General features: G+C 39.8%; 1 protein-coding gene across 2 annotated transcripts in view; it reads left to right on the plus strand.

Annotated features, from left to right (window-relative positions):
- The window catches only part of mib1 (MIB E3 ubiquitin protein ligase 1), a 144,386-nt gene that overhangs the window by 62,561 nt on the left and 64,308 nt on the right, over positions 1-17,517 (plus strand). For both annotated transcript variants that reach the window (XM_059983790.1, XM_059983800.1), the window contains exons 10-12: positions 873-980; positions 8,699-8,896; positions 9,776-9,927. In XM_059983790.1, the coding sequence (XP_059839773.1) occupies positions 873-980; positions 8,699-8,896; positions 9,776-9,927 (458 nt within the window). The remainder of the gene's footprint in view (positions 1-872; positions 981-8,698; positions 8,897-9,775; positions 9,928-17,517) is intronic.

Raw genomic sequence — 17,517 nt, forward strand, 5'->3', positions numbered from 1 at the left:
TGATCAGCAGATTGGAGCAGTGTGTGACAACGCAGTTGTGGGTGTATAGGGAGTAGAGGCAGGGGTTCCTTTGTTGAGGGGCAGAGGTGAGGGTGCCTATCCTTGCCACCTTCCAGCGATCCAACAGGAAGTCCAGGATCCAGCTGCACGTTGGGGTGCAGGCCAAGGTCTCTGAGCTTCTTGTCAAGCCTGGGGAGAATTATGCTGTTGAATGCTGAAATGTAATCCAGGAACAGCATTCTAACATAGGCATCCCTCTTCTCTAGGTGAGTGAGGACAGTGTGTAGTATTGAGGCTATTGTTGGGGCTCCATTGTAGGTAGTAGCAATGCTACAGATGTAGTCCTTGACCAGCTTCTCAAAGCATTTGCTTATGATTGAGGTGAGTGCGACAGGACACCAATCATACAGTAATGTTATCTTTAATTTCTTTGGTACAGGGACAAGCATGGATGTTTTGAAGCAAAAGGGTACTGGGAGAGAGAAAGATTAAAAATGTCTGAATGCTCCAGCCAGTTGTGCCATACACAATTTGAGTACTTGCACTGGGATGCTGTCTGGCCCTGCTGCCTTGTGGCTGTTGTTTCCTTGATGTTAACTTAATTAATCTAGACTAACAATCTGTACTTGAGTATGATTCTTGTACTGAATCTAACTACGTATTGTTTGAATACATAATTATCAAAAAATGAATTTTCAAAAAGATTTCTCAATTCTACTTTCTCAATGGTTAGTTCAAATGTCAGTTCTAGAACTTCATATTTCTTAATGAAATATATGTTTGAATTTTTTGCAACTTAGAAGTGTTAATTTAGAATTTGGACAGAACAGTGTTTATGGTCTTAAATTATTTATTCTGTTTCAATCTTGCAGGTGAATGGTCAGTGTGCAGGACACACTGCAATGCAGGCAGCAAGCCAGAATGGACATGTGGATGTCCTGAAGCTGCTTCTCAAACACAGTGTTGACTTAGAAGTTGAGGTAAGTTTATTTTTTGTGGATTATAGAAATTGTTCTCAAATATAACATTGTTCATATTATATTCTAGCATGTACCGTGAAGTTAGTTCCCAAACTTAGCTGCTGTGCAACACATGGGCACTGGTGCTGAAGGAGAAATTATTGCCTCCTTGGGCACAAGTAGAAACGAGCAGTGAATGTGGGTGTAATTGTCAGAGGTTTACAGATCTATGAAAATGTTTCTGTTGATCTTAGAACATAGCAAAAACTGGTAATGTGTTTAGAGGCATGAATTGATGGGAATACACTAATCCATTTGTTCTGCTTTGAGCAACTAGGAAGCTGCTGTTCCATTTTTTTGTTTTTTTTGTATTTTAAGATTAAATTTGTCTTGTTCATTAGATCACTGTATCATTTACAAAGTCAAAGGGTCAGTTATTTGGCGTGAAAACTACAGTGGTAGAATTTATTATTCAAATGATATATTGGGCCAGATTTGCTGGAATTGTTTTGTTGACCACAGTTGCTGCCCACTTGCTTGGATGTAGCTCTTCCAGATATGGAGATCTGATTTTGCTGACCTCTTCACGAAAGAAGTGAGTGCTCCTTAAAGTAGAGCTGGTAGCACAGTAAAACAGCTGATAAACCTGTCATCTAACACCTCCAGGTTCAACTTGTTTCCAGCTTCATTTGATAGCCTCTAGATCTCAAAGATGTGTAGGTCAGTGGGTTATTACTGCTTATGTGTAGGTGAGTTGGACACTTTGGGTACATTGATAGCAATATGGGGATACTTTTCTAAAAGCAAATAATAGATTGTGATCAAGTTGTTGTCAATCAGTATATTATGTTCATTATTGATTTGGTGAGGAATAAGGAGGGATATTAGAACTCTGATAAAGAAGAAGAGAGATGTTTAACATGTATAGGCAATAGGGAAGAAATAAGATGCTTGAGTATAAAAAGAAAATACTTAAGAAAGAAATCAGGAGAGCTAAAAGAAGACATGAGGTTGCTTTGGCAGTCAGGGTGAAGGATAATCCTAAGAGCTTCTACAGGTATGTTAAGAGCAAAAGAATAGAAAGAGATAAAACTGGTCCTCTTGAAGATCAGAGTGGTCGGCTATGTATGGAACCAAAAGAATGGGAGAGATATTAAATGGTTTTTTTGCAACTGTATTTACTAAGGAAACTGGAATGGAGTCTATGGAAACAGGGCAAGCAAGTAGGGAGGTCATGGAACTTATACAGATTAAAGAGGAGGAGGTGCTTGCTGTTGAGGCAAATCAGAGTAGATAAATCCCTAGGGCCTGACAGGGTATTTCCTCGGACCTTGAGGGAGACTAGTGTTGAAATTGCAGGGGCCCTGGCAGAAATAATTAAAATGTCGATATCCACAGGTGAGGTGCCAGAGGATTGGAGGATAGCTCATGTAGTTCCGTTGTTTAAAAAAAGGCTCAAAAAGTAAGCTGGGAAATTACAGGCTAGTAAGTTTGACATCGGTAGTAGGTAAATTATTGGAAGGAATACTGAGAGATAGGATCTACAAGTATTTGGATAGTCAGGGACTTATTAGAAACAGTCAGCATGGCTTTGTGCATGGTAGGTCATGTTTAACCAATCTACTAGAATTTTTTGAGGAAGTTACCAGGAAAGTGGATGAAGGGAAGGCAGTGGATGTTGTATACATGGACTTCAGTAAGGCCTTTGACAAGGTCCAGCATGGGAGGTTAGTTAGGAAGATTCAGTCACTAGGTATACATGGGGAGGTAGTAAATTGGATTAGACATTGGCTCAATGGAAGAAGCCAGAGAGTGGTAGTGGAGGATTGCTTCTCTGAGTGGAGGCCTGTGACTAATGGTGTGCCACAGGGATCAGTGCTGGGTCCATTGTTATTTGTCATCTATATCAATGATCTAGATGATAATGTGGCAAATTGGATGAGCAAGTTTGCTGATGATACAAAGATTGGAGGTGTAGTGGACAGTGAGGAAGGTTTTCAAAGCTTGCGGAGGGATTTGGACCAGTTGGAGGAATGGGATGAAAAAGTAGCAGATGGAGTTTAATGCGGTCAAGTGTGAGGTATTGCACTTCGGAAGATCAAACCAAGGTAGAACATACAAAGTAAATGGTAGGACACTGAGGAGTGGAGTAGAACAGAGGGATCTGGAAGTACAGTTACATAATTCCCTAAAAGTGGTGTCACAGGTGGATAGGGTTGTAAAGAGAGCTTTTGGTACATTGGTCTTTATAAATCAAAGTATTGAGTATAAGAGTTGGAATGTAATGGTGAGGTTGTATAAGACATTGGTGAGACCGAATTTGGAGTATTGTGTGCAATTTTGGTCACCTAATTTCAGGAAGGATATTAATAAGGTTGAACGAGTGCAGAGAAGGTTTACAAGAATGTTGCTGGGACTTGAGAAACTGAGTTACAGGGAAAGGTTGAATAGGTTAGGACTTTATTCCCTGGAGTGTAGGAGAATGAGGGGTGATTTGATAGAGGTGTATGAATTATGATAGAATGAATTTAATCAGGCTTTTTCCACTGAGGCTGTGGGAGAAAAAAAAACCAGACATGGGTTGAGGGCGAAGGGGGGGAAAGTTTAAAGGGAAAATGGGGGGGGGGGGGGGGGGCTTCTTCACACAGAGTGGTGGGAGTGTGGAATGAGTTGCTAGATGAAGTGGTGAATGTGGGCTCACTTTTGACATTTAAGAAAAACTTGGACAGGTATATGGATGAGAGGGGTTTGGAGGGATGTGGGCCAGGTGTAGGTCAGTGGGACTAGACAGAAAAATGGTTTGGCACAGCCAAGAAGGGCCAAAAGGCTTGTTTCTGTGCTGTAATTTTCTATGGTTAACATGCAGGTTGAGTTGATGGTAAGAAAGGCAAATGCAATGTTTTCATGCATTTCAAGAGGACTAGAATATAAAAGCGAGGATGTAATGCTGATGAGGCATTGGTTAACTTGCACGTGGAATATTGTGAACTGTTTTGGGTCCTTTTGTCTGAGAAAGGATGTGCTGGCATTGGAGAGGGTCCAGAGGAGATTCATGAGAATGATCCCAGGATTGAAAGAGTTATCAATAAGGCATGTTTGATGGCTCAGGTCCTGTACTTGTTGGAATTGAGAATAATGAGGTGAGATTTAATTGAAACTGATCAAATATTGAAAGGCTGAGATAGAGTGGATGTGGAGAGGATGTTTTCTTTAGTAGGGGAGTCTGTTTGCCAAGTCATTGGGTATATTTAAAGTAAAGTTGACAGGTTTTGGATTAGTCAAGGTGTCAAAAATTGTGGGGACAAGTCAGGCGAATGAGGTTGAGAGGGAAAATAAATCAGCCATGGTGGAGTAATGGTGCAGACCTGATCAGCCAAATAGCCTAATTCTGCACCTATGTCTTATGGTTTTGAGGTGTTAAGATGATAAGAAGAATAGATTGAATGGTTAGCTAGTGCCTTTCTTCCAGGGCTGCAATGCCTAATATAAAGGGGCATAATTTTAAGGTGATTGGAAGAAAGTATAGGGTGGATGTCAGAAGTAAAGTGGTAACTTACACACAGAGTGATAACTTCATGGACTGTACTGCCTGGTTTGGTGGTAGAGGCATATACATTAGGATCATTTAAAAGACTCTTTCTTTCACATGGATGAAAGAAAAATGGAGGGATATGTGGAAGAGAAGGGTTAGATTTCTTATGGTAGGTTAAATGGATAGTACTGTGCTGTAATGTATGTTCTATAGATCTCTGTATATTGAGAACTGAGTAATAAGGGAACAATGCAGAAAATAGGCATGAAGTTTGAAGAACCCAGATTTAAGCAATGGGGTGAAAGGGCCAGATAGTTCCTTTCTGCTCCTATTTCTCAGAAAAGATCGGTGAGTATCAATAAGTTGGGAAACAGTGCAGGTCTGCAACTCTAATCTTGTAATTGTGCCAAGGTTTGTGGCAACCTGTGAATAAATGTATATAATTTTTAAGAATCATGAGTTGTTTGACAGATCATGGGTGTACTTAAATGCAAATAAGTCTGGATCAGTTTGGACTGGCAAAATGTTGATGAATTTTTAAATGGTGAACTGAGAGAAAGTGTGATGTTTGGGTGAAGTTACTGTTATGTGATAGTTAATTACTTTAAAAAAAAGTGATGGGGTATCAGCCTTTTTATCTGGAGATCTGAAAGATTAACAGGAGCTTTTCCGATAAAGTGATAATTGGATCACAGCAAGAATTGTTCACCCTTCTGGCATCTCAGCTGGAAGAAATCCATCTGAGATTTACCAGAATTTTGCCAGCTTCCGTTAGGATGAGAGAATACATAAATTACGTTTGTGTTCCTTTGAATCTGAAGTGATAGTGTACACTTCTGGAAAAAATAAATTATGTTTGGATAAAAGCTTTCTTGTGTTCCTGAGGCTGTACAGAACAAGGACATATAAGCTTAAAAACAATGTCTGGGGAGAAGTTAGGACAATTTTTTATGCAAGGGATATTTACAAAGCACTTGTTTCAAATGCTACGTCAGTTTATTGCAAAATTCAAATTAATTTTATTTGATTGCTAATGCAGCATCAAGAAAATATGTAAGATCTCAGCAAGATCCTTCAGTGAGAGCTATATGTGTGGTACCCCACCAGTGGCAAGAGGTACTGCTGAAATACAGCAAAGATGACATTTGTGCATGAAATGCACTGACCTTGGATAGCACTATTTGACCAAAGATGATAGTTATAGAACCCCAACAAGAAATAATCTACAAATGCTGGAAATCCAAACAACACTCACAAAATGCTGGAGGATCTCAGCAGGCCAGGCAGCATCTATGGGGGTAAAAAGTATAATTAACATTTTGGGCCAAGGCTCTTTGGCAGGACTCAGATGGCTAGAGCCCAGTGGACAAGTGGCTTGCTTGATAAAACCATATACGACATTCCTGTTGGTCTGAGTGCTAGAGGCAGAGACAATGGTGAACAGGCATTAAGGACACAGATGTTTGGAAGAGTAGTAATGGAGATTGTAGTTTTAACATATCCAATGTACGTTACCACACGGTACAGTGATGTTTCTGACTTGAGTCAAAAGTACAATAACTACTGTATACAGTCAGTAACCATTTTAATTGGTACTTTTGAAGTAATTATGCAGAAATCCAATAGACATTTTATCCTCATGAAAAGCACATGATCGGAGGCTATTTGGCCCATTAAGTGTGTGCTTCATACAATACCCATAAAATGTATTCACACCCCCTTGGAAGTTTCAATATTTTATTGTTTTACAACATTGAATCACAGTGGATTTACTTCAGTTTTTTTGACACTGATCAACAGAAAAAGACTTTGGTGTCAATGTGAAAACATATCTCTACAAATATGAAACACAAAATAATTAATTGCATAAGTATTCACTCCCTTTGATATGACATACCAGATCATCACTGGTGCAGCCAATTAGTTTTAAAGCCACATAATTAATTAAATGGTGATCTATTTTTTGAGATCTGTGTGCAGTCAATGTGTTTCAATTGAATGTAGTAAAATTACACCTGTCTCTGAAAGGTCCAATTGCTGGTGAGTCAGTATCCTGGCAAAAACTAGATCTTGAAGACAAAAGAACATCCAAGCAACTCCACAAAAAGGTTATTGAAAAAACACAAGTCCGGAGATGAATACAAGAAAATTTCCAAGTCACTGAATATCACTTGGAGTACAATCATCAAGAAATGAAAATAATATGGTACAGCTGTAAATCTGCCTGGAGCAGGCTGTCCTCAAAAACTGAGTGACTATGCAAGGAAGGGGACTAGTGAGGGAGGCCACCAAGAGACCTATGACAACTCTGGAGGAGTTACAAGCTTTAGTGGCTGAGATGGGCATAGAACTGTTGCCTGGATGCTTCACCATTTCCAGCTTTATGGGAGAGTGGCAAAATGAAAGCTGCTTTTGGGGGGATAAAAACCTCACATGGAATCTTGGCTAGAATTTGCCAGAAGGCCTCTGAATTCAGCTGGAAGAAGTTCCTATGGTCTGATGAAACCAAAATTGAGCTTTTTGGTCATCAGACCAAATGCAATGTTTGGCATAAGCCAAACACAGCATATCATCAAAAACCCACCATACCTACCGCAAAGCATGGAGGTGGCTGCATCGTGCTGTGGGGATACTTCACTGTAGCAGGCCCTGGAAAGCATGTGAAGGAGAGGGTAAAATGAATGTGGCAAAATATGGGGAAATTGTGAAGGAAAACCTAATGCTGTCTGCAAGAGAACTGCGACTTGGAAGAAGATTTGTTTTCCAGCAAGACAATGGCCCCAAGCATAAAGCCAAAGCTACACAGGAATAACTGAAAAACAACAAAGTTAATGCCCTGGAGTGGCCAAATCAGAGTCTAGATCTCAATCCAATTGAGAATTTGTGGCTGGACTTGAAAAGGGTTGTTCATTCTCTATCCCCATGCAATCTGACAGAAGTTGAGCAGTTTTGTAAAGAAGAATGGGGGGAAACTGCAGTGTCCAGATGTGCAATGCTGATAGAGACCTATCCACACAGATTCAAGGCTGTAATTGCTGCCAAAGGGACATCTACTAAATACCTACTTGAAGGAGGTGAGTAATTATGCAATCAATTATTTTGTGTTTAAAAATTGTAATGAATTTCTACTAATTTGTAGAAATTTGTTTTCACTTTGACACGAGTCTTTCCCTGTTCATCAGTGTCAAAAAAGCCAAATTAAATGCACTGTGATTCAATTTTGTAAAATAATAATATGTGTAAACTTCCAAATGGAGTGAATGCTTTTTATAGGCACTGGTTTTGAATCTGAACCCCAAAGCTTTGTATTTTAACCTGTCTGCTCATGAAGACAATGACACATGTTTATGCCTTATTTTCAGTGGTATGTATCTATTCTTACCAGATTTAATCCCTAATCATAAAATATATGAAGCAAAATCTTTTTTCATTTTATTGGTCCAAACTGGTCAGTATACTTCTTGCCACCAATGTTTCACTTAATGTTTTTCTCTAAATTATTCTGTGTAAGCCATGTTTCTTCCGTAGTTAGCTAAATTTAATCAACATTTTTTCCCATTGTATTATTTGTCTATTTCCCCCTTTCCAATCAATAAAGCTAACAAGAAAATTGGTCCTTTTTTCTGTGTTCATATTGCTGCTTTATATTGATTCAGAAGTTTTTTGCAGGTATCACACAAACTCCTCCGTTTACTGCTTGCCAAATTCCATCCACATTTTGCCTCATGGAAATGGTAATATGCGTCACTAATTACCTAATTATTTCCCCATACATTTGAGCTTGCGTATGTTCTTCTTTTAATTTAAGCTGTTAGATAGTCTTTAAAAAGATGCACTATACTTACGTATGCTTTATTTCATTGGCTCAATACATAAGTAGGTCAAATTAAAAAATGTATAAAGGGTAATAAACTTGTTGTTTAATTAATTTTCCTTTCTTTTGAAAGAAGGCATTGATAGAATAAACTAAGTAGGGTGTATTGCAGAGATCCAGATCTTATTTTAGTTTTACTTATAAACTCCATTGAGAACATCTATCCAGAACAATCATGAATGTTTTTTTTTGCTTTTGTCGCAAATGACTAAGTGTCACCTTTTGGAAATGTTGGAGGAACACTCAACAAAAGGACAGAATGTATAACGATTGAAGTATCAATTGCAGTGTTTTAGAGGTTCTTTGTATTGTTTATTGTTTTTTTAATTCAAGGATAAAGATGGAGACAGAGCTGTTCATCATGCATCATTTGGTGATGAAGGGGCTGTTATTGATGTTTTACATAGAGGAGGAGCAGATCTCAATGCTCGGAACAAGCGGAGACAGACTCCATTGCACATTGCTGTAAATAAAGGTCATTTGCAAGTTGTTAAAACTTTGCTAGATCTTGGATGTCACCCAAGCCTTCAGGTAAGAAATTCATTCTATTGTCTAAGTGTTCAAATAGATGTTTAAAAATTTACAATGTACCATTTTATTTCACCTCTTGGTATTTACGGTGGAGCTACTACAATTAGTCAATAATACTAAAACTAATGTTGATTTTTAAAAAAAGTAAAAGTTTAAGTAGATTTTAAAACATTCATTATCATTATTTATAACTGCTGATCAAAAATAGTATTGACTGGTTATGGCTAGAAATGTTATCCACAGAGAAATTAAAAGTGAAATTCTTTATAAACATTTGTTTAATCCTCATATGGGACTTCAATTTATTCTGTCATTTTATATAGAAGCAAGTTGTAGGTATATTAAGTTTGATTTTACACATTGTCTACCCTTGCATTAGTTTTAACTTCATTTTTCACTTAAGCAGTCTCTGAATATAAATAAAAATTGCATGGCTGCATTGTAAGTTTATTTTACATTTTTAAATTATAGTAAATGCTTTCATGATACCACTGGAAAAAATTCTATAATTCTCTAATTTGACAATGTATTGAGAATTAGGTGATCGTAAAACATTTAGTTTATATTTGGGGAATTTTATAAACAAATTGCTTTTGAATATATTGACTTCTGAGACATTATTCAGCAAAATGCAGTTAAAAGTAAAAAGATGTCACTTAATAAATTTTCGATAGTTCTATGTTCTCAGGCATTATAAACTACATTGAAAAGTATGTATTTTTATGAGGGAAAAACATTCTATATTTTTAACACATTTAAGTATACTTTGAAGATAATATCTTTACAAAGATATACTTGTACGGTTTCTATGATCTTGTTTCTGCTTTGCCTCCAAAGCACCTGTAAATACTGAATACAAAGCTCTTAATATTTCTACAGGACTCTGAAGGTGACACACCTCTTCATGATGCAATAAGCAAAAAAAGGGACGATATGCTTTCGGTGCTGCTTGAATCAGGAGCAGATGTAACGATCACTAACAACAATGGTTTCAATGCTCTTCATCATGCTGCTCTGCGAGGAAATCCTAGGTATGGTTCATATCAAATATTATTAATTTAAGTTCCTGGAAAATGCTATATAATTTGTTACTTGATATAATTTTTCAATGTTCTTTGTCACTTATTATGTTGGGAGTGTGTTTTATTGGAATACTTTGAAGTCACTCCCATGTTATGAAAAGCTTTTATAACAGCCATATTTATCTGCTCTGCTTGTAAGTTTTTTTAAGCAAATAATATACCATGATTAATTTGTCACATAGTTTGATGTGTGGTATCACCCAGTTTGTTAATGATGACAAAATCTGGTGGGAATTAGAATGTGCATGTACTAAATTTACAGTATCTGTGTAGAACTTGTTTCTGAAGCTCCACTTCAGCTAAAAAAGCTGGTGGGTTGTGATTACCACTTTCAATTAATTAAATTTGTAACGCCCATGCTTTTTTTAAATCTCTCTTATCTGCTCTTTTCTCGTACTTGGGCAGCTCATTGCCTATTTTAAATGACTTTGTAAACTCGTTCAAAGTCTTGCCACTATTACTGATTCATGATTGTATTAGAAACAAATGTTAAATGACGTGCCTTAATTTTTTTTTCTCCACCTACTTTTGTAGGTGTATAAGATCATTTGAGACATTAAAGTATAATGCACATGTGAATGAGAGAACAATAGAATTATTCTGTATTAATTTTTGTTGCGCTATTTAGAACTAGTAGGATATGGGAAGAAACAGCTGTGGCAAAACAAAACCTGAAGGTTGTGAACAATAATATAGGCATAAAACTAGAAACAAAACTCGTGTATCAACTCAATGTACTGTCATCCAGTTACATCAGTTGTAAATTGTGGTGGATTGTAAACCATTAGTAAAAGATGTCTCTGTATCTCCTTTCTGTCAAAGTGGAATTCATTGGATGAATATAGAAGGTCAATTTGAAAGCTTTCAACCATTTTCAACTGGAATTATGAAATGAGTTCTAATTCATTTGTATCATCTCTGAAACCACTGTTAAAACAATTTGTATTTGGCCTACACAGTATAAAAAATTGACTGGATATACAGGATTTTAAAACATTTATTTAGAGATGCTGCGCAGAATATGCCCTAATGACCTTTTGAGCTGCACTGCCCAGCAACCCTTGAAAGCTGTGATTTAACCCTAACCTAATCACGGGACAATTTACAATAACCATTTAGCCGGGTATGTCTTTGGAAGGTGGGAGAAAACTGGAGGACCTGCAGAAAAACCATGCATTCTACAGGGAGGATATACAGAGACTCGTTACAGAGGATGCCCGGATTGAACTCTGAACTCCGCCCCGAGCTAACTGCTATGCTACCGTGGCATCCACTGCCTGTCTACCCTGGGATGCCATCAAGGTGTCCTGAAGTACTGAAGACTTGCAGTCCAGAATCTGGCTGGAAACTGTTCCAGTACACTGCAGTCCTACTATTTAACAGACAATGTGGAAAATTGCCTAGGCAAGTTCTATTCAGAAATAGGATAACAAATCCAATTTGTCCAATTAGTACTCTTCTCATTCTCATCTTAGACAGTGATTTTTGAATTAGATTTGCTGGCTTCCACTGTAGGTCCGTTGGTTTTGAGGGGACAATAGATAGTATTGACTTGTAGATTTTGCTGCAGAAAATGCTTTGTAGGTCAGGTGGGTGGATGATTTGGGAGGCAGTGTATCACTGTTGCCCTCTATGCTGATCTTCTGTATAGTCTTCATGCATAGAACTTAGAAACATAGGAAGCCTACAGCACAATAGAGGCCCTTCAGCCCACAAAGCTGTGCTAAACATGTCCTTACCTTAGAAATGACCTAGAATTACCCATAGCCCTCTATTTTTCTAAGCTCCATGTACCTATCCAGGAGTCTTTTAAAAGACCCTATTGTATCCACCTCCACCACTGCCGTCGGTAGCCCATTCCATGCACTCACTGCTCTCTGGGTAAAAAAATCTTGCCCCTGATATCTCCTCTGTACCTGCTTCCAAGCACCTTAAAATTGTGCCCTCATGCTAGCCCTGGGAAAAAGTCTCTGACTATCCACATGATCTATCCACATCATCTTATACACCTCTGTCAGGTCACCTCTCATCTTCCTTCACTCCAAGGAGAAAAGGCCAAGTTCACTCAGCCTATTCTCATAAGGCATGCTCCCCAATCCAGGCAACATCCTTGTAACATGTACAACAAGCTGGAGGAACTCTGCAGGTCAGGCAGCTTCCATGGAAAGAAGCAGTCAACGTTTCGGGCCAAACCTTTTGTCAGGACAGAGGGAGGGGGCGGAGACCCTATAAAGAAGGTGGGGGGGAGGGTGTCAGGTTAAAAACCAATCAGAGGAAAGATCAAGGGGTGGGGAAGGGGAAGCAGGGAGGAGATGGGCTGGAAAAGTGAAGGAATGTGAGGTGAAAGCACTGTGTAGTAGAAGAAGGCAGAATCATGAGAGAGGTGATAGGCAGCTGGAGGAGGAGGCAGAGTGAAACTGGGATGGGTGAAGGGAGGGGGAGGGAATTACCGGAAGTTGGAGAATTTAATGTTCATGCCAAGGGGCGAGAGACTACCCAGATGGTATATGAGGTGTTGCTCCTCCAACCTGAGTTTGGCCTCATCATGGCAGTAGAGGAGGCCATGTATGGACATATCCGAATGGGAATGTGAAGCAGAGTTGAAGTGGGTGGCAATCGTGAGATCCTTTCTGTTGTGGTGGAAGGAGCGGATGTGCTTGACAAAGCGGTCCCCCAATCTGCATCGGGTCTCACCGATGTAGAGGAGGCTGCACCAGGAGCACCGGATGCAATCGATAACCCCAACAGACTCACAAGTGAAATGTTGTCTTCACTTTCAGTTCCCTGGTTCTGACCACTTCATTTTCACTATGGATGTCCAATCCTTATACACTTCGATTCCCCATCAAGAAGGCCTCAAAGCCCTCCGCTACTTTCTTGACAATAGAGCTCACCAGTTCCCCAACACCACCATACTCCTCCCATTGGCAGAACTGGTACTCACACTCAATAACTTCTCTTTTGGCTCTTCCCACTTTCTTCAGATCAAGGGTGTAGCTATGGGCACTCACATGGGCCCCAGTTATGGCTGCCTCTTCATTGGTTATGTGGAACAATCTATGCTCCAAGTCTATACTGGTACTGCTTCCCAACTTTTCCTTAGCTACACTGACGACTACATTGGTGTTGCTTCCTGCACCCATGCTGAGGTCGTCAATTTCATCAACTTTGCCTCTAACTTCCACCCAACCCTCAAATTAATTTGGTCCATCTCGGATACTTCTCTCCCTTTTTTTTGATCTCTCAGTCTCATCTCTGGAGACAGACTGCCCACTGACATCTTCTATAAACCCACTGACTCTCATAACTACCTCGACTATACCTCTTCTTACCCTGCCAAATGCAAAAATGCTATTCCCTATTCCCAGTTCCTCTGTCTCTGCCACATCTGCTCCCAGGATGAGGCTTTCCGTTCAAGGACATCTCGAATGTCCTCTTTCTTTAAGGATCGTGGTTTCCCTTTTACCGTCATCAATGATGCCCTCATCCGAATCTCCTCCATTTCCCGCACTTCGGCCCTCATCCCATCCTCCCGTCACCACAACAGGGACCGAGTTCCCCTTGTCCTCACCTACCACCCCACCAGCCTCCGGATCCAGCATATTATCCTCTGCAACTTCTGCCATCTTCAACAGGATCCCACCAGTAAGCACATCTTTCCCACTCTACCCCTCTCTGCTTTCTGCAGGGATTGTTCCCTCCGCGACTCCCTGGTCCACACGTCCCTCCCCAGAGATCTCCCACCTGGTACTTATCCCTGTAAGCGCAAGTGCTACACCTGTCCCTACACCTCCTCTCTTGCCACTATTCAGGGTCCCAAACAGTCCTTCCAGGTGAGGCAACACTTCACTTGTGAGTCTGTTGGAGTCATCTATTGCATCCAGTGCTCCCGGTACGGCCTCCTCTACATTGACAAGACCCGGCACAGATTGGCGGACTGCTTCATTGAGTACCTCCACTACGTCCGCCACAACAGACAGGATCTCCCGGTTGCCACCCACTTCAACTCTGCTTCACTTTCCCATTCGGACATGTCCATACATGGCCTCCTCTACTGCCATGATGAGGCCAAACTCAGGTTGGAGGAGTAACGTCTCATATACCGTCTGGGTAGTCTCCAGAACCCTTGGTGTGAACATTAAATTCTCCAACTTCTGGTAATTCCCTCCCTCTCCCTTCACCCATCCCAGTTCCACTCTGCCTCCTCCTTCAGCTGCCTTCACCTCTCTCATGATTCTGCCTTGTGCTACACAGTACTTTCACCTTACATTCCTTCTTCCCCTTTCCTGCCTATCCCTCTCTGCTTTCCCCTTCCACACCCCTTGATCTTTCCTCTGATTGGTTTTTAACCTGACACCCACCAGCCTTCTTCCCACCTTCCCCTCACCTTCTTTATAGGGCCTCTGCTCCCTCCTTCAGTCCTGAGGAAGGGTTTGGTCCGAAACGTTGACTGCTCATTTCCATGGATACTGCCCGACTTCCTGAGTTCCTCCAGTATGTTGTACATGTTGCTTTGACCCCAGCATCTGAAGTGTACTTTGTGTTTAGCATCCTTGTAAGTCTCCTCTGCACCCTTTCTATGGTTTCTACGTCTTTCCTGTAGTGAGGAAGGATGAACTTGGTTCATGGTATCACTTTAAATGTTCCTTCTCTTTGTTTAGTTACAATGTGGGTGTTTCCAGGGGTTGTAGCAATTCTTTCAGGGATATTTTTAAAACATTCTTAATTCTTTTACACTCCCCATCTAGTAATCTTTTCCATGACAGATCTCAGAAGTGTCAAAGGCTGTAAATGACTTGGGAGCTCAGTGCTGGGAACTTGGCCTGGGATAGGATAGTGACACTGGTTTGCTTATCTTGCAAGTGGATTTGAAGTATTTTGTCATGTGGTGTTACCTCTGCAGTTGCTTCAAGTGCCTGATACAGGTAGTTTGTATCTTGAGGAAAATAGGAAGGCAGGGATCACTGCTGCCCAGAGTTATGTGCTGGGTTGAGGTCTTGATTTTCAAAGGACTTTTTCCTGAGACAGAATATTGCTCTGAAGTTGATGGTATCATTCACAATGTTGTCAATTAACTAATAACTTGTTCACTGATGTTGCTTGAGTTCTGCGCAAATACACTGCTCCAGACCTCAGTTCAGTCTTGGTCAGTGCATGAACAGACGTGCCTAATTCCAAAGATTAAAGTCATTGCCTTTGACATTAATGAAGTGTTTGACTGATTGTCACATCAATGGGGCTGATTTAAAGTAAAGTAAAAGAAAATTTGGAGAAAAGCTATGATTTTTAGTGAGATATCAGCAGTAAGAATTCAGAGCTGTTTTGCTCTCTGCAGTTTCAAGTATTCAGACTTGGAAATGCCAGAAACAGGCGGAAGTGAAAATGAAATTATTTCACTACTTTAAGTTAGGACCTATGAAGAAGTTATCGTCAATCATATTGAATGTTACCTTTGGACTCCACTGTACACAGCTCTCATCTTTGACTCCAAGAAGCTGTTTGCATGCGACAGCAGCCACAGCCCAGTCCAGCGTTTTGACGAGTGGACCAAACTGGGTGAGGTTAGCTGCTGTTTCATATCCTGGTGAGTTAGGGACATGTATGTCCTAACATGCAAAGTCATCTCTGCTGGTCTGGGCGGATGAGATGTACAGTGAGATCCAATGGCCAGGAAGACAGTTCTGCAATGCTCTGTGGAGAGCAAAGGGCAAGACTAGGCTCAGAAGTAACCACAGTCATCCACTGCAACCAGGGAAGACCCCAGTTTTGACGTCTATCCCTACCACATATTCCAAGGTCAAGAGAGTGAACTGCCCCAGTCTAATGGATTTTCCTCTTTAAAAACACTCCCATGCAGGTTTCCTGTCATCATCGGAAATGGCAGATACACACCAGTACTTTTGATAGTATTCTAATTTGTTCTGTATTTCATTTAAATAAATAATTTGTTGCTCAATTTAAACAGCAGTTTGTCCTTTTTTAATGAAACTTTTCTGTGAAACTTTGGCTAATTGGGGCAGCTGCTTAGTTGAGCCAAAATGTATTTGTCCTAATGTGTTGCGATTGACCGGAATCCATTGTGATTTTAAAATTGATGGGTAGCAAAGAGGATCACAGACTGAAATAACAAAGTATCATGAAGAAGTGACTAAACTGAGAATATACATTTTGGATAATGTAGGGATGGGAAGTGTTGTAAAGAAGGAATATTCAAGATATTCCTGGTAAGGTGCACTGACTGGAATCTTAAATAATAATTGTCTTGTGTACTAAACAATACTCTCCAGATGAGAAAGTTTGAACCTGAAAGAAAATTTGAGCAATTTGAATGCTGCTTGCACACTGTAAATCAGTTGGGGCAAAAATGAGACATGCTGATGATCTTGCACAACAGCCTGACATTTCTCTCAGCTTATGTCAGAATAGCTTTACATTTGTATCATTGTATATGCTTCAAGAGTAAGTGAAAGAAATGGAGTACAAGTTTGGAGGAAATATAATATTGTGGGCAATGGGTAATTCAGGTGGCCCAGACAAGGATTGGGGCAGGCAAGGGAGAAAATGTTGCCTCTCACATGGCACGAGTCACGATTAATTTTGAGTCATTCATCCAAAACAAATTTAAATAACGTGAACTGTGCTTTTATGTGCTACAAACCTTGATCTTCAGAAATTTTGTGGATATATAAAACTGCAATAAAAATTCAAAATGTAATATTTAAAGCAGGAAACAGTTTCTATTTATCAATATGGCTAGTCAATTAATTCTGTAATTTTAAACATAATAAATTATGGAAAACCCATGTAAACAAAAATTAATTATAGTGGCTGAAAACCGATTGCACTGCAAGAAACATAACTGGTACAGATGTATTAGAAACAGCAATTGCTTTAAAATGTTATGAACAGTGTGGAAAGAGCAACACAATAACCAATAGCTCATGTTAAATAAACGGTAAATATGAACTTAAGTGGGCTAGTGGTATAGCGGCATCAGCAGCGGACTTTGAGGTGAATGGTCCCGGGTTCAAATCTGGGCGGCTTCTTATAGTGTTGAGTTAACAACTCAGCCTTGTAAACAATGTTTCCTCTAATTTGTAATGAGTAGTGTGCACTAAAATCTTTGCTGTGCAATTTTTTTGCCTAGTGACAACATTATTTGTGTTCTGAATAAGTTCTGCAATAAAAACAGTATAAATAAGCTGCTTCTAAAATCTCCAGACAAATCATCGCAAACTCACTTTGTCAATACCGTCCTCATCAGAAACCAGAAAAGAAAACGTGATTGTTTATGATCATGAAATATACTTAACATGCCAACAAGATAAAGGAGGACAACCTGTTGTGTATATTTAAAATTCCGTTGTGCACTAGTAGCAAAAGGTGTGTACGTGCGCACAAATGCACACCTTAAGAGGGAGCATTGCTCATTAAAAAAAACACAAAATGCTGAAGAAATGGCATGTTTGCCGCCTGATGCGCCACAAGGTGCAGAGAGGAGTAACTGTGAACTTGGAGTAGATTGATTTCTGTTCACTG

Source organism: Hypanus sabinus, chromosome 1 (genome assembly GCF_030144855.1).
Source record: "Hypanus sabinus isolate sHypSab1 chromosome 1, sHypSab1.hap1, whole genome shotgun sequence".
NCBI classification, from domain to species: Eukaryota; Metazoa; Chordata; class Chondrichthyes; order Myliobatiformes; family Dasyatidae; genus Hypanus; species Hypanus sabinus.